At 38.0% G+C, this 27,549-nt stretch overlaps 2 protein-coding genes across 5 annotated transcripts in view; one reads left to right on the forward strand and one right to left on the reverse strand.

Annotated features, from left to right (window-relative positions):
• RPL18A (ribosomal protein L18a) overlaps window positions 1–27,549 on the reverse strand; it is a 220,411-nt gene that overhangs the window by 3,323 nt on the left and 189,539 nt on the right. The window lies entirely within an intron of this gene.
• On the forward strand, window positions 291–27,287 carry XPOT (exportin for tRNA). 2 transcript variants are annotated; one of them, XM_035544367.2, is made up of 26 exons: window positions 364–535; window positions 2,012–2,113; window positions 2,988–3,124; window positions 4,961–5,043; window positions 6,023–6,079; window positions 7,691–7,760; window positions 8,948–9,166; window positions 9,774–9,958; window positions 10,337–10,505; window positions 11,830–12,066; window positions 12,400–12,438; window positions 15,876–15,938; window positions 16,894–17,018; window positions 17,905–18,049; window positions 18,207–18,326; window positions 18,511–18,605; window positions 19,359–19,428; window positions 19,856–20,094; window positions 20,626–20,911; window positions 21,684–21,873; window positions 23,120–23,236; window positions 23,320–23,435; window positions 23,949–23,996; window positions 24,964–25,035; window positions 26,114–26,170; window positions 26,705–27,287. In XM_035544367.2, exons 3-26 carry the CDS (start codon window positions 3,065–3,067, stop codon window positions 26,729–26,731), a joined length of 2,889 nt encoding a protein of 962 aa, XP_035400260.1. In that variant the 5' UTR covers window positions 364–535; window positions 2,012–2,113; window positions 2,988–3,064; the 3' UTR covers window positions 26,732–27,287. The 2 variants fall into 2 exon arrangements, with proteins under 2 accessions (XP_035400259.1, XP_035400260.1); XM_035544366.1 differs by lacking the exon at window positions 2,012–2,113 and having other exon boundaries at window positions 291–535.

Genomic DNA, 27,549 nt, shown 5'->3' on the forward strand with positions numbered 1-27,549 from the left:
GGCGGTAACCGCGGCAACCGCCTAACCGCCGGGGGAGGAAGGGGGCGCGGGCCCTGTCCTTGGCCTCGGGGGGGTCCGGGTAGGCCTGGCGTTGTGCGGGTGGCTTCCGCCGTGCGGCTGTGCCGTGCCCGTCTCCCCGCCTCACGGCCGGTAACCTGCCATGTAACACGTATCCCACCGCGCGGCGGGACTACCTCTCCCAGGCTGCTTCGGTGCAGGACTACAACTCCCAGCGTGCCCCGCGGCGCGGTAGGCTGTGTCTGCCGAGCGGCGCACCGCGGGGCACGCTGGGAGTTGTAGTCCTGCTCCGCCGCTGAGGGGCGGGGGAACCTCTTCCCGGACGCGTGAGGGCCGCGGCGCCTCCCCTTGGGCGTCTTCCTCCCCCCGCGTCCTCCTCCTCCTCCTCCTCCTCCTGCCGCCGCCTGCCGAGGCGGCGCGGCCCGGCCCGGCCCGGCCCTGCCCGCTCCCTATGCTCGTGGCGGCCCCGGAGCTGCGGGGCGGGAGCGGCCGCGGCCATGGCGCAGTGACCGGGAAGGTAACGGCGGGGGGGGCCGGGCCGGGGCCTCGCCGCTCCCCGGGGAGGTGCCGCCGGGGTCGGGGGGGAACCGGGAGGACCCGGGGCGGGGGTGGGGAAGCAGCGGGCACGGCGCCTACTGTGCCCGGCGGGGCTGAGAGGGGCCCCGCGGTACCGCCTGTGAGGCGCTGTCACCGCTAGGCCCCTGGGTAAGGCTGCCCGGGCGGGCGGCCTGCCCTGCCCTGCCCCCCCCCGCTTGGTGCCGCGGCGGGGTCTGCCCTCCGTCCCTGTGTGGAAGCAGCCTCTTCCCAAGTGCTCTCGTAGGCACTGAGGACGAGAGTACCTCATATCCCCATTTCCCAACCCAATTAGTGAGACGTGCACCTGTGTGACTCTGCTGCTAACGACCTGCACCCTTCTGGCTGTACTGGGATCTCTGTCACCCATCACGGGGCACGGGCTAACAGCAGCAACAACAAAAAAAAAAAACCTCCTCTGTGTTTTGGCATTGCCTTCTGCACAGCTGTGTGTTAACTTTTAATGTTAGCAGTGAACACCGTTTACAAGTAAAACTGCCTTGAACGCCATACTAGGCGTTACAGCTGGGTGTATGTTTCGATTGATTTGGCAAATTCTCTTAAAATTACAGTCAGGCCTTGCTTTCCAAGCATAACTTGTTAGTAAAATACATCTGTGCAGGAAAAGCGACTTGCTTAGCTAAACCCGGGTGCCACGAGAAGCTGTTCTGTTAGGGTATTTGAACGGTCTTTTCAGAAAGCTGTCTTATTAATTGTTCTCCAGAGCGGGCTAGTCAACCTAAAACTCTTAGGAAAGAATATTTGCTAGAGGATCAAATTTTAAATATGCTCACGTAGCATATACGAGGTTAGTAGAACCGCCTGGCCTTGCTGTTAGCTGAACACGTGAAGAGAACACATTTTGAGCCAGGTTATTTTTAATAGCAAAACCTGTCATCTGTGTGTGAAAGATTCCTATCTTTCGGGCAGAGGATCAAGTGATATCAGCGGGAAAATATGCCAGAAATATGCCTGTGTAAGTTGAAACAGTTCTACGTGTGTAACTGTGGACCAGGCCCCATCTGAAAGGTGCTGTCCAAAAAAGCATTTTTTCCTACAGCATTTTACTTTTTTTTCCCCCTCGTCTGGCTTTTCTGGCTGTTGGTTATGGGGAAAACAAGCTGGGGACGCAGAGGGCGAAGCCTCAGCAGAGCAGCTTTAATCCCTAAAGGGGTTTTGACCCCGTGCGAGATTGCTGTGTCGTAAGGCAGTGTGCAGAGCTCGTTTTGCCACGAGTCATTGCTTTGTTCCAGACTTTCTGGTTTCTGTGCTGCCACAACCTGCATTTTTGTGTGCGCGCCTGCTTAATTTTGGGTATTAAATTGCCTTTCGTGATGCATTTAGTTATCATAGGTTCTGTAATGGCTTTTGTAGGAATGTCTGTCCGTTGTCACACTAAATGCTGGGCTTTCCCTTCCAGGCGTGCTCGCTGTCACTGGGCCACCTTTCTTCAGGGGGGAGGGCTCACAGCAGAGCTTGCACCAGGCATGTCACGCGAAGAAATCGGAAATTCTACCTACAGGCATGGAGGCAGTTTCAGACCACAGTTACTTTGTGTTTCCTCTCCTCCTCTTGTCTGTCTTCCTTTCCCCTACCTCCTACGTGCTTACATAACGAGGCCTTGCTTCAGGCCTGATTAATGATGTTACCACGTGGGAATTTTTTTTGATGGCTAGGTGGATTTTTGTCCCCTCTTGCTGTCTAACAGCATCTGCGTATTTGACAGAGACTTTTTTTAATCCACTGTGTTTTATCCAGAGCATTACAGAACAGCTTGTAGAGACACAATCTCTAGAACATTTGTCCAGCTTGCTTGTTAGTTTTACGCTGAAATTTCTAAATAAAAATCATCACTAGTAAATTAGCACCCATTAGCAGGAGAGGCAGCTTTGTTAACAGCTCAGTATGATGTATTTTGTGGTTAATGTCTATGACACTTCTCCAGCTTGCCCTTGCTTTAGAAGAAAGACCTCCTAATGGGTTGGTTCCCCAGGGGAAATACTTTACAAATGGTTTTATGAAGCATCTTAACAATATTTTAGAGATGAGTAGAGAAGCTTATTTTTGCAGTTGCTAAGCTTGTGGGATAAAAAATACTGTTGTGTATCATTTAAGTAGATGATTTATGCTTACGTCAAATCTTGCTGAAACTTCACGTGCTTGAAATTTAAGTTCCAGCCTTTTGCTTAAATAGTTCACCTTATGGCGCTTCTGTTATCGAAGGGTGACTAAGGGAGTTTGCATTTTGTTTTCTGTATCAGAAAAATGCATGCTCATGCTGTGGTGGAGTTCATGCTGGGTGTCTGAGATTTGTGTGCAAACGCCTGCGGTTGCTGCTGTCCTGCGTTTAATTTTTATTGCTGTGCTGAGCAAATAAAATCTCTTTCTGTTTTCAGATGATCGTAGGCTCTCCTCTAGAAGAAGTGGGCAAACCTGTTAGTAGGAGTAGGAGACAAATCGTATAGCAGTAGAGATGGATGAACAAGCCCTTTTGGGGCTAAACCCAAATGCTGATGCAGACTTCAGACAAAGAGTATGTAATTAACTTGCGTATCTCTCTAATAATTTGGGGTGTTGCTTCACTGAAACGTCTAATACTTTCTTGATTGTTATCTGGTTAACCAGCACAAAGGGTTTGTGGTGGCACGTGCAAACTGTCATGTTGCAGGCATGCATGTAAGCTGCAGGAGTTGTTTCCAACTCTGTGAAGTTACAGTTAATGTGTACAGAATTTATTTCTCTGGGCTCTGGCTTTTCCAGTCCTTTCAATTATCTGTACTTGTTGCTCAGTACCTTACGCAGGTTCCCACAGAATGAAAAGCAGCCACTGGAAACAATATTGCTTAAAATTGCCCTTTAATTCTTAGGTGGGGATTGTTTTTTTGTGTGGTTTTATTATTATTATTGTTATTGTTGTTTGAATGGATTGCCTACCTTCAGTGTCTTTTAATGAAACATCAGTTTTTGAACTGTGGTGAAGTTTAGAGTAACTTAAGAAAATAATCATAGTAAATGGTAACAGTAGGTGATCTGAGAGATGCTTATGTGGCAAGGCATTACTGTAACTATCTAATGAGTAAAGGGTTCTGCTTACTCATTGCTGCATACAGGATGACGTTCAGTAAAATCCTTCAGAAGTGTGGATACTTAATATCTTTTGGTGTTCACAAAATGAATCCCAGAACATGTAAGGCAGTTACAAATGTAGTTTACTGCATCCTGGTATTGCTAAGCAGCTCGTTAAATATGTTTATTGTGGGTGTTTGTCCTTCCTGAAAAGAGGGATATAGCCAAAGTTTAAAGCTTTGTTAACAGAATGTCGCTATAGAATTTGAAGCTTACAAATTCACTGACATTTTAACCGTGCAATCTGCATAGTTCTGAAATATTTTATACTAAAAGGTGACATATCTTTTTGTTATTCATGCAAAAAGGGACTTCACATAAAATGCATCTCAAACATCAGCTATTAAAACTGTTCAGTAGAAGGATATTGCCAGTGCTGTCTACAATGAACTCTTGTTTTAAGAACTTAATTCAACTCCCTGAATAATCACTTTGTTGAATGTAAACAGTTATGTTAGTGAAAAAATAAGCTTGAAAGGCAAGCCTTCATAGGCTTAAAATAATGTGTCAATCAAATCTCTGTTTCAAAAATTATTTTACTCTTTTGTATAGCAAGTCACACTAAATCTTAAAGCAATTAGATCGAGTTAACTGTTTTCAGGAGGTTCTTAGAAGGTCTGATTAACAACTTGGGTGTCTACAATTTGGCTGAAGTAGACAGTTCTTTCTAGTCTCTTTAATAGGTTCACACACTGATGTTTGTCAGGTGGTCAGTGAATGACTGTGTTCGAATGCTGCTTGAGATGTAGAATACAACCAAAGCTGTGCAACAAAAATTGTGAGTTGTTTTCAGTGAAAAACCTAGATTTTTGACTTGGACTTGAACTTCCACCCTTGGAAGTTGTATTTTAAACCCTAGTGGACAAGGCCCTGAGCAACTTCTCCTAGCTGACCCTGCTTTCAGCGGGCAAGTTGGACTGGACTATCACCAGAAGTCCCCTTTAACATCACCAGTTCTGTGAATCTGACCTTTTTATATAGAAGTAATAGAAACCTTTGTCTGGAATGTACAGTGGAGGTAGGTACCTGTAGGGTTAACATTTGGAGAAACACTTGTGTTGTGGTAACGAGGAAGCCACATAAAAACCTCTTTCCAAATACTGTTTGTGTTTTTTTGAGGGAGAGGCGTTTAAATGTGTCAAGTATGAATAAGATGTCTTGCTGTGGGTTTTTTTTTTGTTTGTTTGTTTTTGTGTGTGTGTGTTTTTGGCTTTTTCATTCCTTCTTACTTGAATATTTGCAGGCACTAGCCTACTTTGAGCAGCTCAAGATATCTCAGGATGCTTGGCAAGTCTGCGCAGAAGCATTAGCTCAGAGTATATACAGGTAATATAGATAAGAATCGTTGCTTATTTTCCTTAGTAATATGTTTAGGTCCTTGGGGTGTTGTTTTTTCTTATCTTTACAGCATAATTAGCAAACCGTAAATTGCTGAAAGTTAATACGGTCTTCATGCCATTCTTAGTATCACTGTTAATCTGTGATTTCCATATGATGTCTTTCAAGGAAGAATAATGTATAAATAAAACTCAATATTAATTTGGTAGCTTAAAGACTGCTGCGTTATGAAATCCAGGACAAAAAAAAATGCATTCAAGCCCATTGAATGCATCCCCATTCAGGTCTGGGGAGGGGAGGAGTGCTGAAACTGTCGAGTTGTGAGAATGTAGGCTTTACATGCACTAAGCTTAGGAACAGTGCCTCACCCCCTATTTTTCAAAATGCAAAGTGTCGTCACCCCTATTTTTGCACAAAGTTGTGTATTTGGATCTCAAATAGTAGGTTGCTGCTGTGTCATACAATAATGCAAGTTGGAAGGAAACTCAGGGATGTATATCTCCCAAATAATATCAGTGATTGATAGTGAACACTTTTTTTGCAAAAGATTGTTTAAAGCTTCTCAGACCCCAGCAGAGTATGCAGTGATTAACAAAACCATGCAACATTTGAAAAACATTTGTAGTCTCTGTTTACCAAAATACACTGATTCATACAATTTTTAGTTTTTTTAAAGGCAGGATGCAATACATATTGTAGTTTATGTTCAATACCAAACTCATAGCATGATAAACTGGTGAATATAAGAAAAAAATACTATAAGAGGGAATATCAATGTTAGTTGCACATTGTTTTTTCAAATGCATTGCTAGAGTATTTGCTGTTTTTGCATAGACTTTTTCTTTAGTGCACGGTAGTTCTTGAATTGCCAAAGGCACCACCTGGTTGTAATATATGAGGAATTTTGTTCTTCACAGAGAAGTGTACCATACTGCCACATCTAACAGAATTTTGTCTTCTTTTCTAGTGATGATCACATCAAGTTCTTTTGCTTTCAAGTTCTGGAACATCAAATTAAGTTCAAGTTAGTAATCTTTCTTGATAGCAACCATGTAACGTTATTTTGATTTTCTTTTTATTCTGCTTGCATGTAAACTTAAAATGGGATGTTGTTCCTGAATAAAAGCTTTTAGAACCTTTATTCTGCAAACCATTACCTCAGTGTGGTTGATGAGCTTAATTCATCCCACAGGACTTCTTGTATTCCTTCAGCTTTTCCTGGGAGAGAAGTAGCTGGTGTCTTAGCAGCATGCTCTCCCTAGCTAGTCTAATGCCTGCGTATGGCCCAACACAGGCCCGATCACCAAGTGTGGAATGAAACTTACTTAGCATTGCCCGTTAAGCCTTACTCCGCACTCTCATTAATTTTTACCAAAAAAAAAAAAAAAAAGAGTTTAAGTCCTGCAAACAGCAGCCTTACTCAGTACAGAATCCTGGACTCCAGACAAAGCCTTATTCATGCAATAAGCATGGCAGAGATGTTGTGAGAAAGTAGTGTTTTCACTGTGTAGTGTTTCTGTAGCTTCATAATTTTAGGACAAAATAATTTGAAACAGTAAAAGTTTAGGTGTGTGAAACTATATTTGTTTCATACTTTGGGCTCCTTTGGTGTCTGGCCTCCAACATCATGGCAGAGGTGTCTGCCTCTGGGATATCAGTGTGGCTCGTTGCAGTACACTGAACATGTGGGCCAGGCTTCAGATAGAAATAAGATGTATATTGCAGCTGAGGTTCACAATTACGTATCAGAGCAAAAATTAAAGACTTATCTCTCTGAGATTTTATTAACTTGGTCTTACCTCATTGTCCGCCTTCGTCTGCATGTGTCACTTCTGTCATCTGCTTCTTGCAGTGTTTTCTCTTGTTTTCCTGCGTCTCATTTTTTCACTGTTTTCTGTGGGGTTGCTTTTTTCTTCTCCTTAATGACTAGATACTTTAACAGGAACACTGAGGTGGCATTCAGCAGTCATTCCTGTCAGGGGGTGTACCAGAGCTATAGCACCCTGGAGAAGGAATGGCAGGAAGAGTCTTTTCAACTTGCCTAGTCCTCAGAAGGAATATGTGTGGGTAGTATTTGCGTTGGGCTGGTTATGACGTAGAATTCTGCCAAGACTTGTGCATGATGCAAAGCAGAATTGAATTCCTTGTTTGCTTTGCTTTGCTTGTTTTGACATACGTGTGATAATCAATGTCCTGTAGGGTAAGATCAGTGAAGGACTTCCTTGTGTTCACTATTGTCAGCGTCTTCAAATAGTGTAGTAATCAAATTTGAGCATATACAAATGTTATTTGTTCTCCCCATGGCTTACCAGTCAAAGGTGTGTTTTTATCAGGGTTGTAAGTCCTGTCCCTTATAGAAGGGCAGACTTCCTGCAAAATTTCAAGCTCCTACTCTGATAAAGGAGGTATTAATGCCTGGAGATATAATTCTTTAATACGGCCAAAATGTTTTTCCTTATTTTAATACATCTTTTATTCAGAGTTTTGATATGTTAATAGCTGTGTAAATTCCTTTTTCTAGAAACCTTTAATTTACACTAATGTGTAGCATAGTTATTAAACTGGTTTTTGCTTTAGTGAATGTTGCTCTTTCCATGAAGCAGACGTATTTTGATCTTATTATGCTTTGTTTCAGATACTCTGAACTTACTGAAGTCCAGCAGCAGCTAATTAGGGAAACGCTTATAACATGGCTGCAAGCCCAGGTAAGTGTGTTACTTTACAGCAGTTTTGCACGGTAAGCTAACATAGTGCATTCAGTGCAGGCTAAATGTCTAATCTGTCACTTGAGTTTAAAAATATATTCCTGAAGATATACAGTATGTGACAGTAAAAGACTTTTAAGAAGCTATTTTTTTAGAATTTTTTTAAATTATATGTTGTAGGGAAATCTGTGCTTGAACTTAATACTAAATATAAAATTCTTATGTCAGATAATGATTGTGGTTTAACTATTGTGTGTGAAGTAAGGAGCATTTAAAATTTCCCTTTAGAGAGGTATAATGTAGATTCCTGATGTTCTTGAGTGTCTAGAATAGGAGTGGTAATTCTGTTTTCACAACGCTCCTGGCCTGTGTCCTGTCTGCTTAGAGTGCTGGCAGATGTTCGTAAATGAAAGGATGAGACTCCTCGTATCACCTGCTCTGGTAATGCTGTGGTAGTGTATTGGCTACTGTTTTTAGGGCCTGAGTTACTGGAGTTATAGTATCAGCTGAAGCTGTAGTATCAGTTGGAGCCAAGAGTTTGGAATCTGTAGAACTCTGGAGTGAACTGATGCTGGTCTTTGCCTATACCTGCCGTTATCTGGTTCTCATTCCAATATCATTCCAATTCCAAATTATAGTTGCTTGTTTGTGGCGATCTGAACGTTAAGAAATGGAATATAATACAACTTGAACAGGTCGTTGTGAAATGGGTTGGTTTTTTTCCTCTTTGTGGCAAGCTGTTCCAATGAGGCGGGGGGAAGGAGGGAGAGAAAAATTGGTAGTGACAGATTCCATTTTCTCCTGAAGAATGGAGATCTAGAAGAACTCCTTGCTATTCTTACGAACATCTAACTTGGGCAAAGCTAGCTACCTGAGGACCGTAACGTGTTTTCCAGAAGTACTTGTTTACTTCAAACAAGAAATGAAGACATTTAGTTTTTGAATAGTATGCTTAATATTTTTGTACTGAATGAAAAAATTAGGACTGCATCACCAAGAATGTTTTCCCTGCTTCATTATAATTTAGCTAATTTTTTTTCAAAATCATTAGAAAGTAAGGCTCTTTATAAATCTCAGCTGATAAAAGGAGGAAAGTAGTACCTTAATCACTGTACAGAGATCAACAAGCATATCTGATTTTTCTCTAATTTAGTAAAAATTTACAAATAAAATATTTTTTCTACCAGATGCTGAATCCCCAGCCTGAGAAGACTTTTATTCGCAACAAAGCTGCACAAGTCTTTGCGTTGCTTTTTGTTACTGAATATCTCACAAAATGGCCCAAGTTTTTTTTTGATATTCTATCAGTAGTTGACCTTAATCCACGAGGTGTGGATATGTACCTCAGAATCCTGATGGCTGTTGACGCTGAGCTGGTAGACCGGGATGTTGTTCATACATCAGAGGCAAGTTATTACTTCACATTAATATTTGTTTTGAAGTTCAAAAACATTCTCTAATTGCAGCAGAAGACAGAAGAAGTTATCTTCGTCTTTTTTTCTATGGCAGCTCTGCCTTAGAGACATGAGGTGGTTTAGATCCAAAGCCGTATGTTGTTTAATGCTTTTTTTGATTTCATACTTCTCAGTTAATGCATTTTTTTTGCTTGAAGAGCAAGCAAACAAAAAGTAAGGAGCTGAGTTAGCCAACATAATGTTAGACTGACTCATTTTATAACGTTAATTTCTACTACTGCGTTTTTGAAGGAGTCCTAACGTCAAAAGTCCATTTAATCATCTAGAAGACTTCTTTCTCCTTTGCCTTTCTTAAGTGTTTGGGCATTGTGGTAGGAAAAAAAAAAAAAAAAAGGAGAAAGAAAAGGGGAGGGGGGAGAAAACTAGGGCATTTTTTTTTCTTACAAGGAAAAAAAATGCTCTTTTTGGGCTTTTGATTTGAGTTATTTATCTAGTTATGACATGGAGTTTCTGGTATTGGATGCAAAAATGGTACTAGTTTGAGAAAATGCTGCTAATCTATGACAGGATTGATTTATCCTGTTTCCTGTGTTGATAGGAGGCTCGTAGGAACACTTTATTAAAAGATACTATGAGGGAACAGTGCATTCCAAGTTTGGTGGAATCGTGGTACCAAATCTTACAAAACTATCAGTATAATAACTCGGAGTTGACATGCCAGTGCCTTGAAGTAGTTGGAGCTTATGTATCCTGGATAGATTTGAGCCTGATAGCTAATGAAAGGTAAGGATTTTTTGATGGGATATCTTTGAGGGGGAGAGGAGATGGTACAAAACTTGCTAGTATGTTGTCTGTATTTCTGTGGAACTACATTAAAACTTGTCTTTGAGTAGAGCCTTTAATTGTATATAAATGTTTGGGTCTTTTGTTTCTGAAGAGCAATTGACTTGGCAAGCCAGACTGATATAATGGTAAAAATAGACACTGCAGAGTTTGCTTGGTTGTCCTTAAAATGTATAAAATGCTGGGTTTAGTCAGTACAAAAGACTTCATAATGGTTTCTTCTTAATAAGACATTTTTAAATATTCACACAAATAATACAAAGCTTCTATATGATGCTACTGTGTACTTTTAAATATAAACTTCTTTTTTTTCCAAAGGTTTATAAATATGCTGCTAGGTCACATGTCTGTGGAAGTTCTCCGGGAAGAAGCTTGTGATTGTCTGTTTGAAATTGTAAATAAGGGAATGGACCCAATTGATAAAACAAAATTGGTTGAATCTTTATGTCAAGTATTACAGTCTGCTGGCCTCTTCAGTATTGATCAGGTTTGTAAATTGCTTTTACAATAGGAATGAGCCATAGGTTTCACGCAGTTCTTAAATAAGCAGGTTAACAGAAAACTGTCAAGATAAGTCCACAAATATAGGGAGAATTAGCTGCGCTTCTCCATCAATGTTAAACACTTCTTGTACTTTTCTCATACTTAAATTAACAGCTGGTTATTAACGTACCTTACTCATTTAAAGTACAGTCACTGCATTTTGTTTGTCTTCAGCATGAGGTGGGTTTTTTTTGTTCTAGAAAGTATTCTGTAACTCCTATTCCTCTCCTGAAGTGTGGTGTGCGTACTGTTTATGCTGCTTCTATGACTTGTGGCCTTGTATCTTCCATTCTGAATGACTCTGTAATGGATATTCTAGCCAAGGTGTTTTAAGAATATAGCCAAGGCAGAAGTTTTTAGTGCGAGACATTAGACTAACTTTTTTAGGTCATGTGTGCTGTTATGCGTGCCTGCACCGTCAGACATGAGGCTTGAAATTATTGTCTAGGAGCTGGAAAAATACACCTACCAACCAAATACATATTCCCCATGAGGTTATAGTACTTCAGGAATAACTGTTTGCTATGTGCTATGGAGAAAGAGGAACCACTCCTTAGTTCTTGGATTGCAAGGCAGCTTTCTCTTTATTGTGAAGTCTGCATCCAATATGTGTTCCTTCCAGAAGGCAAAAAATGTGCATTCATCAATTCAGGAGTCATTTCTCTAAAAAACCTCTGAAGATCTCAGTCTTTCAGAGAGACTTGTTATTGCTCTGCACTTGTGCAGCTGTGACATGGATTAAAGCATCTGTTTGGGATGACTGATCTAGCAGTGTTTCTCAATTCTGATCAATGTATTTCTGCAAAAGCAAGCCATAAATATTAAATAATCACTCGCTTTTACAGGCAGTACTGACTGTTGCTTGTTATCAGTATTTCTGAAGTGAGGTGCAGCTGTTAATTCTTTGAAGTTTTCACATAAACTTTTTCCTCTTATACAGACTAAAATTTATGGTAGGTATGTGCTTCCTCTTTTATTTTGAACCTGCTAGCCAGCTTCTTGCTGTAAAGCAAAAAGTGAAACAAGCTAATTTGAAGAGATGAGGAAACTACTTTTGTATAATGGAGGGCAGCCAGCTCTCTAGCATTGCTTTTCCTTTTCTCTCTAATCTCCAGAGAAAACAAACCAGATAATTATACTTTCCATCTGGGAGTCAAATGTTGCTTTTACTTCTGCTACATACTAAATGTGGGTAGTACCATCAGTAAGCTCATGCCATTTAAACCTCAGCTCTGCTAGTATTTTTAATCAGATATCTTTTCTTACAGGAAGATGATGTGGATTTTCTGGCCAGATTTTCAAAGCTGGTCAATGGAATGGGGCAAGCGTTAATAACTAGTTGGACTAAACTGATAAAAAATGGTGATATGAAGAGTGCTCAAGACACTCTGCAAGCTATTGAAGCAAAAGTGTCCCTAATGTTGCAGCTGCTCATTCATGAAGATGATGACATCTCATCTAATATCATCGGCTTTTGTTACGACTACCTTCACATCTTGAAACAAGTAAATATGTCTGGCTTCAATTTAACATCATTTCTGATGTATTATTTACTTTGATTTTGTGGGAATATATGAAGCTAACATTTTTTTAAGCTGACTTAAAACCTTTTGACTAACTAGTATTCAGTACATCCACTGGCTGTGAGCATACGGCTCACATAGTTTTGTTTAGAAATCCGTAGGAACTGTGTTAAATCTTGCAATAATGGACAGGAGGGTTGCAGATCGTATGGCTGTTTAAAAAAAAAAAATACAAAAAGCAAACCTGTCTTTTGCTACTGGAAAGTAGCAAAGGAGTTACAATACAAAAAGTAACACTTGAAATTTCTTTTATAGCTTTCTGCACTTTCAGACCAACAAAAAGCTAATGTAGAGGTAAGTGTTGACTTTCTTTTTACGAAGGCTTCTTATTGCAAAAACACATTTTGTGTCAGAACTTTACTTTTTGTTGAAACAAATCATGTATTATTTGTATGCCTTAAAATGTCCAGGCTGACCATGAGTCAGCAGTGTGCCCTTGTGGCCAAGAAGGCCAACGGTATCCTGGGTTGCATTTGGAAGAGTGTTGCCAGCAGGAAAAGAGAAGACTGAGGGGAGACCTCATCAATGTGTATAAATATCTGAGGGGAGAGTGTCAAGAGGATGGAGCCGGTCTCTTCAGTTGTGCCCAGCAACAGGACGAAAGGCAGCAGGCACAAACTGAAACCCAGGAGGTTCTGGCTGAATATTGAGGGGGCACTTCTTTACTGTGAGGGTGACAGAGCACTGAACAGGTTGTCCACGGAGGCTGTGGAATCTCCTTCTCTGGAGATACTCAAAACCCACCTGGATGCCATCCTGCGCAATGTGCTCTAGGTGACCCTGTTCGGCAGGGGGTTGGACCAGATGAACTTCAGAGGTCCCTTCCAACCCCGTCCGTTCTGTGATTCATATGACAATAATTAAAAGTAAGGACAATATGTTCAATCTTCCACTCAATACCTGCAGTTGTTTCTTTAATTAGCAAGCCTACGTTGAATTGTACATAAAGATGAGAGCTATTTAAGTGCTGGTCTTCCCAAGGGCCGTCAGTACCTTATCTTGGTATACTCCTGGACAGGTTATTGATAGAATGGTCTTAAACCACGATAGAAGACATTTTCTCCTGAAGCTTTGTATTTTTTAATAACCTGCCATAATCCCAAAGAAATGGAAGAAATATGGGAAGAGTTGTCATAAAATTCAACCCTTGATGATATCAGGAGTTAAACTTATGAAAGAAGCTGCTATTCAAATATAATGCTTGTTCTTAGGATTAGCAGCTACATGCATTAAGCTTCAGTTTATACATTAGTCATTAAAATTAATAAATAACTTTGTGTCCAGTTTTGGAAGTAGTAAACTTGCCTGTTTATTTTTTCAGCACAGTTTTTAAATTTTTTCTTCCCTGTGACACTTCTGCACCAATGTGGATGTACCAATTTAAATGTTACTGGCTAGGTTGGTGCAGATCCTCTGTAAGCTCATATAGCTGACTGCTGTGATTCCTTTTCCTTTACAAAGAAAACTGAGCTGTTCTAACATTAACATTTGAGTTTGGATAGTGTCCAGACTATCTGGATCTGGTTTTGTTTAATGTTTGTTTAAAGTGGATGAGGTAACCTAAGTTTGATAGTATTACTGAATCTTTTATTTTTGATACTTTCTCTCTTCTGTTCAAACCAAATTACTACTGCAGCACACATTAAGGCACTTAAAATTTGAAGGTGTTGCTGTCTAGAACTGTGATTATGTCGAAGTTGCTTTTATACTGGAGAATTTCCAGTTACGATTATTTCATAAGTTTACTGAGGATTTGTGTTTAACTGAGAAGCAATCGTACCAATCTTTCTTCTTTCATCCAATTCATAATAAGAAAATTTTGGAACAGTCTAAGTCTTTTGGCTGACTTTCTTACCAAGCTTTAAATCATATGCTTAGCAGCATTCCGTTTAAAATTTTGCACCTAAGAAGTCACTACTTTCAACTTATGCATTACTTGAATGGGAGGAAAGGGAATCATGTTTATTGTGCCTTTGAAGTTGCAAAGTTTTTTCTCATCTGCGGGATTATATCTTGAATTCTTAAAATGACAGCTGTTTCTAGGCATTTCTGGCTACAAGCATATCACGTTGAGATTTTGTAATTCTTTTAATTCTTTAATTTTACTTCCTGCAGAGAATGCTTGCATACGATGCAGACACTTGGTGTCAATAGAAAGCCTGACCACATTCTTGCCATAGGACCATGTTCTTCCTCAAACTGTTGCAAATGCCTGTTAATGCAAGATCACCAAGAATTTCGTTTCACTAACCTAAGTTTAATTTACCAGCCTGTTTTGGTGTTAAAGAACTTAAGTTTTTTGCACTTAAAAAGAAAAACATCATGATTAATTCATCAAAAGTTTATTATTATTATTACTTTATTTACCTTTTTCTTCTTTATTGCTTACCTGACTTGAATGGGTACCTACATTTAGAACCTCCAGTAGTGGAAGAGAATAGCAAAATACTAATTAAGTTGTTGCAGATATGATCACAATTTTCATTTGCTATAGTTGAAATAAAAAAAAACAAAACACAAGAACTGTCAACTACGGAACTTAACAAATGGTGGAGCAAGTTCTTTTAACCTGGTATTAGGAATAGGGATCAGGTGCTCTGTAACACTGATCAAATACCGGTTATAATTCTACCGAGTCTTCTCTAACATTTAGTGAGTCCACTCCATGTGTAAGGGGCATGGAAATGCCCTGCCCAATTACCTGTTGCTACTGAATATTCTCTGATTTCTTACACTGTTGTTTTAATAAACATAAAGAAAAGGCTGCCTCTGACTCTAGTTTTTGTTATCTGGGATAGCTTTCTGTTCATTTGGAACGTTTAGATCTAGTACGTATATTTGTAGGCTCCCCAGAACAAACTCTTAAACTAAAGTGAAAATTAAAGTATAACAGATTTTTAAACATCTGTTTTAGCTAGCTGTGTCAGTCTGTCGTCCAGTTTTTTCCATCCTGGAAAATGTGAATGGAGTTGGGTACTCTGTATATTTTAAACATATCAAAGTTCTAAAACATGAAATAAGTGCTTTGTAACATCAAAGTGATACATTTAGCATTTGAGACTTCAGTAGAGACAAGATCAAGTCTTTATTCCTGTTTTAGGACTTACAGACAGTCCCTGCTAAAGTGAAATTACACGTTAGCGCTTGGACTGATCTAACAACTTGCTGCTGTGGAAAAGGGAAGGTTTTGCTTTTCTTATTCTTGTTTGCTGGTCCTGGCTGTTGTTCTTGAATCGTTTGCTGAACCAATTCAGATTGTTAACCTGGCAAAAATTAAATAAATAAATAAATAAATAACCACCTTTCGGAGATGGTGAGGTATTAGGGAATGCGACGTGATGGCTGAGCTGACCTACCTCTTTAAAATATGAACTCGGACATCCTGTTTAGCTTCCTCTGCCTAGTTCAGTCACCTCTAATTGTTGTTTTCGGTGTGAACTGAACAGCACGAATTACAAGCAGGAAATACAGCCAGATAATACTGTTAGACAGAGCTCAAAGTCATGCATACCGTTCATCTGGAATGACATCTTTGTGTTCTCTGGATAGAATGTTCTAATATGGATCGTTAATATTGTTAAACCTCAGAAAATAATAATTCAAATGGGATTTAAATACTTACAAATATTTTAACGTTTGCCTTAATGTTTTTCTTTGCTGTAGGATTTCAGCTGTTGCTTCTTACCGCTTTTCTGCTTCTTCCCTTAGTTCTGTTTTCTTCTTTATCTTAGGCAATCATGTTGGCTGTTATGAAGAAGTTGACATATGACGAAGAATATAACTTTGAAAATGAGGTATTGTGTGAATAAACAGGCAAATGCAACTTAAATTACATGTAGTAAAACTTCCTCGTGTTTTAAAAAACATTTTTCGTATGCTAAGGATGTGAAAGTAGAAAGCTAAGGTCTGTAGACCGAATTTTTTTCTGTGTGGAAAGCTTATGCAGATCTCAAGTTAAAAAATAAGACAAAACAACATAGTAAAAGGATATCCAAGCCAGTTTAGTTAACAGAGTAATTCTGGCTGCATTTGTACAGAACTATTCCTAAGTAAATATGACTGCGCTGTTAGCTAAACATAGCTGTTGAGCTGGCTTGTTCAGTGCTTGCGTGTTTTCCAGTTTGCACGTTTCTCCTGTCACGCAGAAAGATTTGAGAAACATTGTGTAATGAAACATTTCAGAGATACTACTTGACCTACTTTGAGTGGAGGAGGCCAAACCCCTGCAAAAATAGCCTAAAAGAGGAGGAATTTCTTTGATTTCACTTTCTGCCCATGCCAGCCAGCAGTAATGATTGAATGTGTTAGGCATTTTGCTCTGGGCTGTTGAGAGCAATGGTTTTAGAGATTAACATGGACTACATGTAGTCCCAAGTTCACTGTTTCTGTCAGATTAATTTTAAAACTAAGATGCTGAGGAAGAACATCTTTATGAGGAATGAGTCAATTTTCAAGAAACAGGTCAATAATGCTTTGCCAGGAGCATTTTCTTTCTTATACTTTTTGGCTAGTTTTCAGTTTGGAAAGCCTTTTTAGTGTGTTTCTGGGCTGAATGCAATGGATCTCAACATATTGCAACCAGACAATAAAGGAGCCAGCAGTTATGTTGCAAGAGCATTACTGAATTTTCAGAGCGTGATGTGCTGTTCGTGTATGTACACATTTTTGTTTTAGGTGCAATTGTCTGAAACGGTTCTGGATGTATTTAAACGTGCAAATATGTACTTAACTGACGTGAATGTTTTGTAGGGTGAAGATGAAGCAATGTTTGTGGAGTACAGAAAGCAGTTGAAACTATTGCTGGACAGACTTGCTCAGGTCTCACCAGAGTTATTGTTGGCATCTGTCCGCAGAGTCTTTAACACTACACTTCAGTAAGATTTTTGGTTTTTATCTTCTTTACGTGAATACAATTCTGTTAGCTTTCTTGCCTTTCTTACTCTCAGGGTTTGCACTAAACATAAGCGTGATGTAGCAAGGCAAAGCCTATTGATAGAGTAAGCTAGTTGCAATTCTCTAAGTGTGACTTTGTGTAACTTCATGATAAAAATAATTTTACTCTGCTTCTTAGAAAGAAGAAGCTTTCTTTTGAAACCTTAAATGGTAGCTATTTTTTGTTCTCCTCGGGGTGTCTCTTCATCTTTGTCATTTAGACCTACACGACATCCGTTTGGACAAGTGTTCACTTTACACTGCCAGGAAAGGCTTATGAGATATGGAAAATTATTCTGAATACTATTGCTAGCAAAAAACCAAAGTTGGATGCGGAAGAGAAACAACGGTGAAGTTTTTTTAATTCTTACAAAAAGAACAGAACCAATCCTGAGAACTATGCACGTAAATAAGCTAGATGCCTGGCTAGGTGGTTGGCTGTGTGCAAACCAAAATCTAGTGTCGTCAGTGCCTTCCTTGTGCCTTGCTTTTTAGTGAGCCCTCTCTTTAAGTGAAGGTGAATGCCTTGTTGGCACATCAAAGTAGATCTTTGTGCCTAAAGAAACACTTGGAAAAATCTGTAGCTTTTAAGTTGAAACTGGTCAAAGAAAATTGTTAGCACCCTGATGGAGAGGTGTTACATCTGTGGATGAGGTCTTCAGAAGCATCCTGAAATACTGCCTAGGTCTTAGAGCATTTATTTTCTTATCTGAAATCTACTTTTTTATGCTATGTTTCTGAATATTCAAAAGAATATTTTAATGTGGTAGAACTGTGATTATTTCATAATCTCTGTTGACTGATGTGATTTTCTTATTGTTTCTCTAGAAATTGGCAGACTACACGATTTATGGAAGTAGAGGTAGCGATAAGGCTGTTGTATATGTTGGCTGAGGCTCTTCCTGTATCTCATGGTGCTCACTTCTCTGGTGATGTTACAAAAGCTACGGCTTTGCAAGATATGATGAGAACGGTAAGCATGTGTGATGTGGGAGCTATTTAAAAACGCTAATAAAGACAAACACTTCAGTTCAAATGATTTATGTTAATTACCAGCATTTCAACTACATTGTACTATTTTGGTGTTATAAATGGGTAAAATGCTAACTTGCTAATGCTTCTATTTGTAGCTAGTGACTTCTGGCGTTAGTGCCTATCAGCATACATCAGTGACCCTGGAATTCTTTGAAACAGTGGTTAGATATGAAAAATTCTTTGCTGTTGAACCTCAACACATTCCAACTGTTCTAGTAAGTTTCTCCTAATTTACATATTCAACTAGTAAGTGTAGATAAGTTTTCTTGTATTTAAGAACTTTTTTCTTTTCTGAACATCTAAACAGCTAAAGATGCTGGCTTTCTTAAATTTTTGTGTGACTAATTTTCCCCACCTTGTTCAGGGATTGTAAGCTGAAATACTTTTTCTTGATTGCAGATGGCATTTTTAGATCACCGTGGTCTTCGCCATACAAGTCCAAAAGTACGAAGTCGAACAGCTTACCTTTTTTCCAGATTTGTCAAGTCTCTTAAGTGAGTAAAGCTGCTATAAATGTATTCAAATTGTGCAGAAGGCTTATGCATGGTAAAATAGGAGCATCACAGCTGTCACTGAAACAGGCAGGGCTTTAAATGGACTGCTGTGAAGTAATATGACAAAACAGTGCTCTAACAGAGTAGTCCTACTATGTAATACCAAGCTAGTAGTGGACAAATTTGTCATAGAACAAAGAACTTGAATACATATACTTAGCCGATTTTGATTAGATGTTGAAACTGATCAACGATCTAGATGTCTGCCTTTTTTTCCCCCCTCTGTAAGCACAGATGAGTGATTTCAATATTTACAAAATTTATACTTGGAGTTTACTCAGGCTATTAGAGCCCTTCAGATATCCCTGACCTATTGGTCTTACTTCACAAACATGTTTGAATGTAGAGGCAGGAGAAGCTCCAAGATGGAACACATTTCAGAAGGATTCTATTTTTTTTTTAACTGTTAATGAAAATACTTCACTCTGAGTGGTGCTGTTTATGCATATTTTTAAAGAATGAAGGAGAGAAAGAAATGCTTATTTTTCAGCTGTACCACGTATTTATTTGGCCCACCACAAGCACCATATCTGTAACCCAGGTTTTTCTAAAACTGTGCCCTAATACTTAAAGGGATGTTCTGTATTAGGAAGGTAGTTTAATGTCAAGCTTTACACCTTAAGGAAAATGGCAGCAATTTTGTAAAAATGCACACACTTCTAAATAGTGTCATGTACTTTTGTTTTACTTCAGTAAACAAATGAATCCCTTTATTGAAGATGTTCTGAATAGAATACAAGACCTTCTGGAACTTTCTCCTCCTGTGAGTATTTACAGCATTTTTTGTAATAAATAGGGCTTGTGGTTATTCATCAGTGTGTCCAAATACATACTGAATTGTGAGCTTAGTACACAAACATTTAAGCACAAATAATTGTCTTGGATTTGGGGGGGGGGGGAGGGGGGAGATCAATTGCATGTTTACATTTGAACCTAACTTTAAGAATCTTGCTTTTTTGGATTTCTGGGTGTATAGGCAAAAGAAAAGTGTATAGAAGGCCGTTTGAATTGTATAGAAATTTTTGTTCCTTCAACTAAGTTTTGCCTGTGCTTTACACTTCTGCCTAGGTAGTAAAAGAAATACATAAAGTATTGTAACTGTACTGTAGAAATTAAAGAAAAGTGTGATTAAAGAAAGAGTGGCTTTGATAGAGGACACGGTGAATTATGCCTGTTATCTTCCATTTTAGGAAAATGGTTACCAAGCTCTGTTAAGCAGTGATGATCAACTTTTCATTTATGAAACAGCTGGAGTATTAATAGTTAACAGTGAATACTCCGCAGAAAGAAAACAGGCTCTAATGAGGAATTTGTTGACTCCACTGATGGAGAAGTTCAAAGTATTGTTAGAAAAGCTGATGATGGCACAAGATGAGGACAGACAGATGGCACTGGCTGACTGCCTCAATCATGCTGTTGGGTTTGCTAGGTAGGTACTGCACAATGTCTGCATGTGTGTTTCTGATTTGAGTAAAAGTGAATTTATTTTAAAGAATTTAAATGAAAGAAATTATTAGCAGGAGGGTCTGAGTCTCTATCTGTGTTGTATTGACCTAGAATATCCCTAGTGGCTGTAGAATTTCTTATAGTAGCCCAGAAAATGAATTAAATCCCCTTAAAGAAGGCTGTTAAAGATGTAGATAAAGAATATTTAGCACCTTTATAATGAACCAGCAGCATCTATTCCCTTCCTTATGAAATAGCTTCCTCAAATAATTGTCTGGAGCTGTTCTAATCATATATTGTTTGTGATTTGTTAGAATTCAATTCTCCAAAAACTGCCAAAGCATAGTTACTTCATATCAAGTGATTGTCTCTTCTGGTGTTTGGCTCCCATTTCACAAAATGTAGTATTTTAGTTTAGTATATGGGTTTTAAAGCATACGTTGTTCTCAGTGTTATTGCTTCTCTGTCATATAGAACGTGAGCTTATATAAAACTTGGTGTATTGCTTTTACAGCCGAACCAGCAAGGCTTTCAGCAATAAGCAAACTGTAAAACAATGTGGCTGCTCTGAGGTATATCTGGACTGCTTACAAACGTTTTTGCCGGCTCTCAGTTGTCCATTACAAAAGGAAGTTCTGAGAAGCGGTGTCCGCACTTTCCTCCACCGCATGATTATTTGCTTAGAGGAAGAAGTTCTTCCCTTCATTCCTTCTGCCTCTGAACACATGCTTAAAGATTGTGAAGCAAAAGATCTTCAGGAATTCATTCCTCTTATAAACCAAATAACAGCAAAATTTAAGGTATGATATTGCGTAAGTTTTCTGGAGTCATACTATTGATGAATAGATAGTTTTCTGGAACCAGCAAAGAGGTGATGTGTGTCAAAACCTTGCCTGACATTTGATAAAAATGCGTATTTCTACGACTCTTGGTAGTAGACAGTCTTCAACCACTGGCATGTATTGCTAGACTCACAGTAATAAGTTTTTCTTTGATTAGTCTCAAAATTTTATGTTGTTTCTGAATTTTTGTGTTTAATATTTAAAAATAAAGTGTTACTTGCAGCACAGTTTTTTTTTATAGACACAATGAACTTTTTATGATTTACAAGATCTCAGTGCAGTGTTGTTGCCCAAAATGTACACTGAGGTGAACTTTCTTTAAGTACTGAAAAAGGTGGTCTGCTGTTGGTTTTAACATCTTAGAGGTACCCTTTTCTGTAACAACAGTGACTTTACAATAGCCCACCTTTATATTTTGGGGACTTAGAAATAGTCTACCTGAACAAAAGGATGAGAAATGTGGCAAAAGCTTCTGTTCCTACTCAGAATAAGATTAGCTGAGACTATATATTTTTGTACAAAAGACATGAAGTAGGTGGCACATAAGTCAAGATGCAGTAATGTTCATGGTGGCCCTGATGTGACTTTTTGCTGTATGTACTTGGTACAGGAAAATATTAACTTTGAAAGTGAATCAAAGCTGAGAATTGTAACAAGCCCTGAACTTTTAATTTCCAAGTGTCAGTTTCTGTAACTGCTTGTGCTCATACTTTTCTTCCAATCTCCACAGACACAGGTTTCACCTTTTCTGCAACAGATGTTTATGCCACTACTTCGTGCTATTTTTGAAGTGTTGCTCCTTCCAGCAGAAGAAAATGACCAGTCTGCTGCTTTAGAAAAACAAATGTTACGGAGGAGTTACTTTGCTTTTCTGCAGACAGTAACTGGCAGTGGAATGAGTGAAGTCATAGCTAATCAAGGTAAGTAGCTCAGTTTCTTGAGGATGGCACTATGGTGGTTCTCTAAGTTTTGTCTGCTAAAATCACAAGCCTAGTTCCTGCCAAGTACTATTAACTATGCTAAGATAGAATGGACTGATGCAAATACAGTATTAAACTTACCTATTTAAGCAAGAATTTGGGTTTGTAAAATCCAGCTGTAGTAGGCATATTCTTCCTATTGATTTTTTTTTCAGCTTGAGTATGATGACTCTGTTTATAAGAAGAATGCTTTGTGCATCATCATGCATTATTGTATTTAATTACTGAATCAGAGATCAAACAATATTTTCCCCTAGAAAATAATTTAAAAACAGATGGCAGTGTTCAAGCTGCTTGGCAAGGACATTCACAACTCCCAGTTTTCATTCTGTGTTGCTCATTTTCAGAAGTGCACATCCGTCACTTCTGCAATTTTTATTACTATCACCTGATGTTAACAACTATGCTAAAATGTATCATGACTTATTAAATATGTACTTAATAGGCTTTCTGAAATGCAAATTAATTCTATTTTTCATAACAGGAATTCAAAGCCAGACGTCCATTGTCTTGATTCTTTACTAAGTAATTCTCTTGGTCTGCATTCCATCAAAAAAGGAAGGGATTTGAAAAACTTTAAAGAAACTCATCTGGTAGTTAGAGCTCAGACTTCCTCCCCCCATCCTAAAATGCTTGTAATACCTATGGAAAAGGAAAGGATGGTGTTAAGTAGTAGTAAGAGCTTTCGTGAAAGAGGCATTTTGGTAGTTGTAATAGGCCAATAAATTTTACAGGAATCAAATAGAAATAAGCATAAAAGCATCACAGAAGTTTGAAGTATGATAAAAAAAAAAATCACCTTTCCCTGTATTGGAAGATAAGTGAATTACTTGGGTGCTGCTGGGTTTTAATTAACTGTCATGTTTGGGTCAAGAGGAGAAAACACTTCTGAGCAGATCAAGGTCCCCCCTCACCTTTAATTGTGTTAAAGGCCAGAATAGGGGGGGGAAAAAGCATCTCCAATCTTTGAAAATAAATAAGTAAATAACCTAAATAAGAGTTGTCTTGCATCGTAGGGGAAACTTTCCAAAAATATTTGAAATTTGTGCAAAAAAGGCTATTTTGAAGTTGAAACATGTCTTCCAGGTCAGTATTCTTTAAAAACATAAAAATAAAAAATTGTGCAATAGTACAGAAACTCCTAGGTTGCAGGTTTAAATGACAAGCTCCCTTTAATTTGTTTAAGGTGCAGAGAATGTGGAACGTGTGTTGTTCACTGTCATTCAAGGAGCAGTGGATTACCCAGATCCTATTGCACAGAAGACTTGTTTTATTATTCTTTCGAAGTTGGTGGAGCTTTGGGGTAAGATTCTTTCCATAATTCCTTTGCAGCTGCTTCTGTCTGGGAAGCAACAGTAGAACATGAAATGTTATTTCTCTTTTCAGGAGGTAAAGATGGACCAGTAGGTTTTGCAGACTTTGTCTACAAGCACATTGTACCTGCATGTTTCTTAGCACCTTTGAAGCAAACGTTTGACTTAGCAGATGCCCAGACAGTATTGGTATGTATCACAGTTTGGTTTTTTCTTTTACTCTCATTGCCATGTGGCAGACTGAAGGGAAAAAAAAATAGTGGCCACGTGGTATTAATGGTTGTCTTGTCTTACAAAGAAAATACCTTATTTTTTCTTAATGGGGTACTCGTATGGTTAGTTTTTACACATTGTGGCACTGTATTCTGTAGTTCACCTATGCTCAAAATCAAGCTAGAGGATTGCAGGTTTGAGTATTTGACATTGACCTGTATTACTTGCAAACTAACACTCAGTGAAAGTGAACAAACAGGTAGCTCTTCCTTAGGTTGTTTAGGGTTCAGCTGTGACAGATAATTTTCTGGTTAGAGAGGAACAAAAATTGGAAGTAAAGTTTGATTGAGGCTCAGTTAGTCTTGAGGGAAAAGAAGGGAACAGTGGCATACACTAGCCCTTGTTTTGGGATTGACTTTAGGATCTTTGGATGTAAATACTTAACTAGTAGACTAACTGAAGAGTCTAACGTTATGCGTTACATTACAGGCTTTATCAGAATGTGCAGTGACATTAAAGACGATTCATCTCAAAAGGGTAAGCTTCAGAGTACTTTACAAGGAGTAACTCTTGCAGGTTTCTTTCTAATGTTTTCATTAATTTCTAGAAATTAGATACTTATTTAGATGAATTTCTATTCTACTTTTATATAAATGAATAGGGTGAATATAGTGCTGTGTAGGAATAGAGAATCCAGTACTTCTCCGTCTTGATAATATACTGCAAAATATTGACCCCTTAATTAAGGGAGAAAAATCCTATCACTCAACTGTTGCTGTGTTTAAGTGATCAATAGGCCTTATACTTTTCAATGTAGTACTTCAGCTACCACGAAAGAGTGATTGGAGTTGTACTATAGAGTACTTCTGCAACAATGAAGGGCAGTTTTCAGTATCTTAATAGATTATATTGAGAAACGTGTGTGGAAGAAATGGTTTGCATTGGCTAATGACTAAAGCGCTACAGCATATTTCTGTTTTAATGGGAAACCAAGCAGTTTCTATGTTCATGTTACTGCTAAGCCCTTTAACTTGCTGACTAACTTCTCTCTATCTAATATAAGTAAAAATCACAACTAAACTAAAATTATGAGAAGTTATTTACAAACTTGCAGAGAGGAGATTGCGTTGAGGAGAACTTATCATTTGCGTTCCTTTTTCTCCAGCTGGGACCTTCTTTTTTAACTGACTTTTACAATTGACATGTCGCAAATTGACTCTACTGTAAACTTATTTCAGTACAATTTTCAGTGCATTCTTCTGTGTAATGAAAGATACCAAAATGCAGTTGAATCCTTAATGCCAACATTAAGATAATTCTTTTTATTTGCTAACATCTGAGACATCTGTGAACGCTTGGTGTTTGATACGCATAGCTTCTCTGTAAAATAGCCATATAGACCATCTGTTCTAAAACTCTTCCATACCATGCAGTATAGGGCTGTGACTTTCCATAAGTATATAGAAAAATATACTTAAACAAATTATGTGCTGCTTTTCTTTAGGGTCCTGAGTGCATTCAGTATCTTCAGCAAGAGTATTTGCCTTCTTTGCAAGTAGCTCCTGAGATAATTCAGGTAGGAATCCCCAAAAGAACATTTGGAAAACTGTTAATATGCAGAAATTTTATATGGGAATAAAATGTATACTGACAAAGCTAACCTCCTACTATCCCTCAGTAAAAATTATTCGTTACTGCATATTGGAATAGGATTAATTTAGTGTAAGGAGTGAAATTACTGCAAAAAAAGTCATCTTCCTACTTCAACACAAATAAATATGTACTTGAGTATCAGGTAACTTATAATAGCAACTCGAAAGTAAAACAATGAAGAATGTTAAATGTACACTAAGTGCGGTAATAAAGGCTGTATTCAATGCTAAGCCACAGCACTGGCTCTACTGTCAAAATAATGTACTACACCAAAACAGGTGTGGGTTTTGTGTTTATTTTGAAGTAGCAAGCAGTATAAGAGGATTCTCAAAAGTGACACTTTACGCTTGTCCATTGTCTCAACATTAAGCATTGCTAGCCATATGGAAGCATTGCTGTGAAGAAATTGTTAGCTGTAGGCTAAGAATTTTAAAATTGCAATTAATTCGGGTGCTGTAAGAATCAGGCTTGCTTTAAGTTTTGTAATGAGTACAAATGTCTCCTAAACTGTAGAACTTTCAAGTGGTATTACATATACATAAGGATCAAGTATTATCTGTTGCTTGCCCCAGTGTTGTTTTCTGGTCTAAGACTGTAACTTTCAAAAGTGGCAGACATGTTCTGCTGTAATCTAGAGTCACTTTGTGTGTGTGTGAGAAATATCACTGAAGTGCAAATGTTTGCCTGAAGTATTCATTTCAAACCCACCAAAAGTTACTAGAAAAGTTAAACGTTTGGAATCTCCTTGACTGCAGTCCTTGCTTCTGTCTATTCCTCTAGAAGTGACCTTCATATTCTATATTTGACCATACAGCTTTTCTCATCCCAGAATGCAGTTCTTTCTTTTTATCCATAACATGCTTTTCTTTGGTTACACATTAAGAAAAATACAAACTAAGATCAATGGCTATACATACAAGATATTTTATATTCTCCTAATATATGTCAGGTTCTCTTGTGCTTCATTTACTTGTTTAGAATTTCATTCTTCTCTCTTACAGGAATTCTGTCAAGCACTTCAGCAACCTGATGCTAAAGTTTTTAAAAACTACTTAAAGGTAAAAGTTTTTGTTTTTTTTTTTTATTAGATCATTTTTAATTCCATTTGAACATTGACACATAATTCACTCATGGCACATACCTGAACTAAAATTGAAATATAGAATGTCCTAACATGAGACTAAAATTATTTATAAGCTTTTAGTTATAGTGAACCTCTAAGCAGCAGAAGCAGTTATATAATCTCTAAGCTGTTACATGAAAGAAAGAGCAGTAACAGCAAACTACATCTGTAAAATTGCACTTATGCTTTGCACCTTGCCATTTCCTCAGCAGCCTGGTATTCTTGTGGCTTGTGCTACTTAATAGTTGAAATAACAAAAAAAAAAACTTATGCTGTAATCGTAGAGAATGTGTTATTTCTGAGGGTGTAAATGTAATCGAATAGCACAAGTCACATCCTTGTAACTCATGGTTCATTATGTTAAAGTAGAAAATGAGCTCTGACTAATTATCTTACATCTCAAACATACCATGTCTTAAATTTGTATTCCTTTTCCTTTTTTTTTTTTTTTTTTAATAAATTTTGACAGGTATTCTTCCAGAGAGCAAAGCCCTGAGGGAAGGACTGGAATCTCATGTATCTGTTTCCATAATCAAGAACTCTGGCTGTTAATTTATAAAAATGCTAACTCTTGTGCCATTAAAACTGGTTTTGTTCTTAAAAACTGTTGCTTTGTGCTCACATCAGTACATATTTTAGCCTTTGCTTAAAAAAGAAAAATGCAAATGCCCCACCTCTGTGTCTTGAAAATGAAGGTATGTGACAACATGAAAAATTGCCCGTATATCTACACAACACTTTTATTATGTATAGAATGATTTAAGCTTAAGCTGTAACTTGTACGGCAATAAAATGACACTTATTTTTGAAATTAAATGTAAAAATCCCTTCAGACCATAGAAATGGTTATTAAAATGTGTACATTTTTGATACTGAGTAAAATGTTTTCATAAGACATAAAATCCATCTGTTCATGTATGGTGACATGAAAATAAAACAATCAAAGTCATTTTTGTAGATAGTCATTTCATTGAAGTTGTCTTAATGATAAAATATATATATATACCTCCTATAAAACAGATTGGTTTAATAAATGATTTCATTTAAAAGTAGCCTCTGGTTCTATCTTTTTTTTTATAAAAAGTAACATTTTATCCGATGAAATGTTAAGTCTCTTTGAATCATTTTGATGAATGCTTGGATAACAAGTTGTATTGCAGTCTTAGACGTGGAAGATCCTGGCAGAAAGAAAGAATCGCATTCATGAAAATACTTCAGCAGGGTCATCCAGAGCCTATACAGAGTTTTTAGTAGAGTGTGCTGATATTTCTCTTTCAAAATCTATCAGTTGATCATTTTATTTCTATACATTTC

Source organism: Cygnus atratus, chromosome 1 (genome assembly GCF_013377495.2).
Source record: "Cygnus atratus isolate AKBS03 ecotype Queensland, Australia chromosome 1, CAtr_DNAZoo_HiC_assembly, whole genome shotgun sequence".
Taxonomy (NCBI): Eukaryota; Metazoa; Chordata; class Aves; order Anseriformes; family Anatidae; genus Cygnus; species Cygnus atratus.

What these genes read in the sequence shown, in the direction of transcription:
- XPOT (XM_035544366.1), top strand. Translation starts at nt 3,065, where the DNA reads ATGGATGAACAAGCCCTTTTGGGGCTAAACCCAAATGCTGATGCAGAC. An exon ending in TGCAAGATATGATGAGAACG is followed by an intron (nt 18,050 to 18,206) that starts GTAAGCATGTGT and finishes TTCTATTTGTAG; the next exon opens with CTAGTGACTTCTGGCGTTAG. An exon ending in AAATAACAGCAAAATTTAAG is followed by an intron (nt 20,912 to 21,683) that starts GTATGATATTGC and finishes CAATCTCCACAG; the next exon opens with ACACAGGTTTCACCTTTTCT.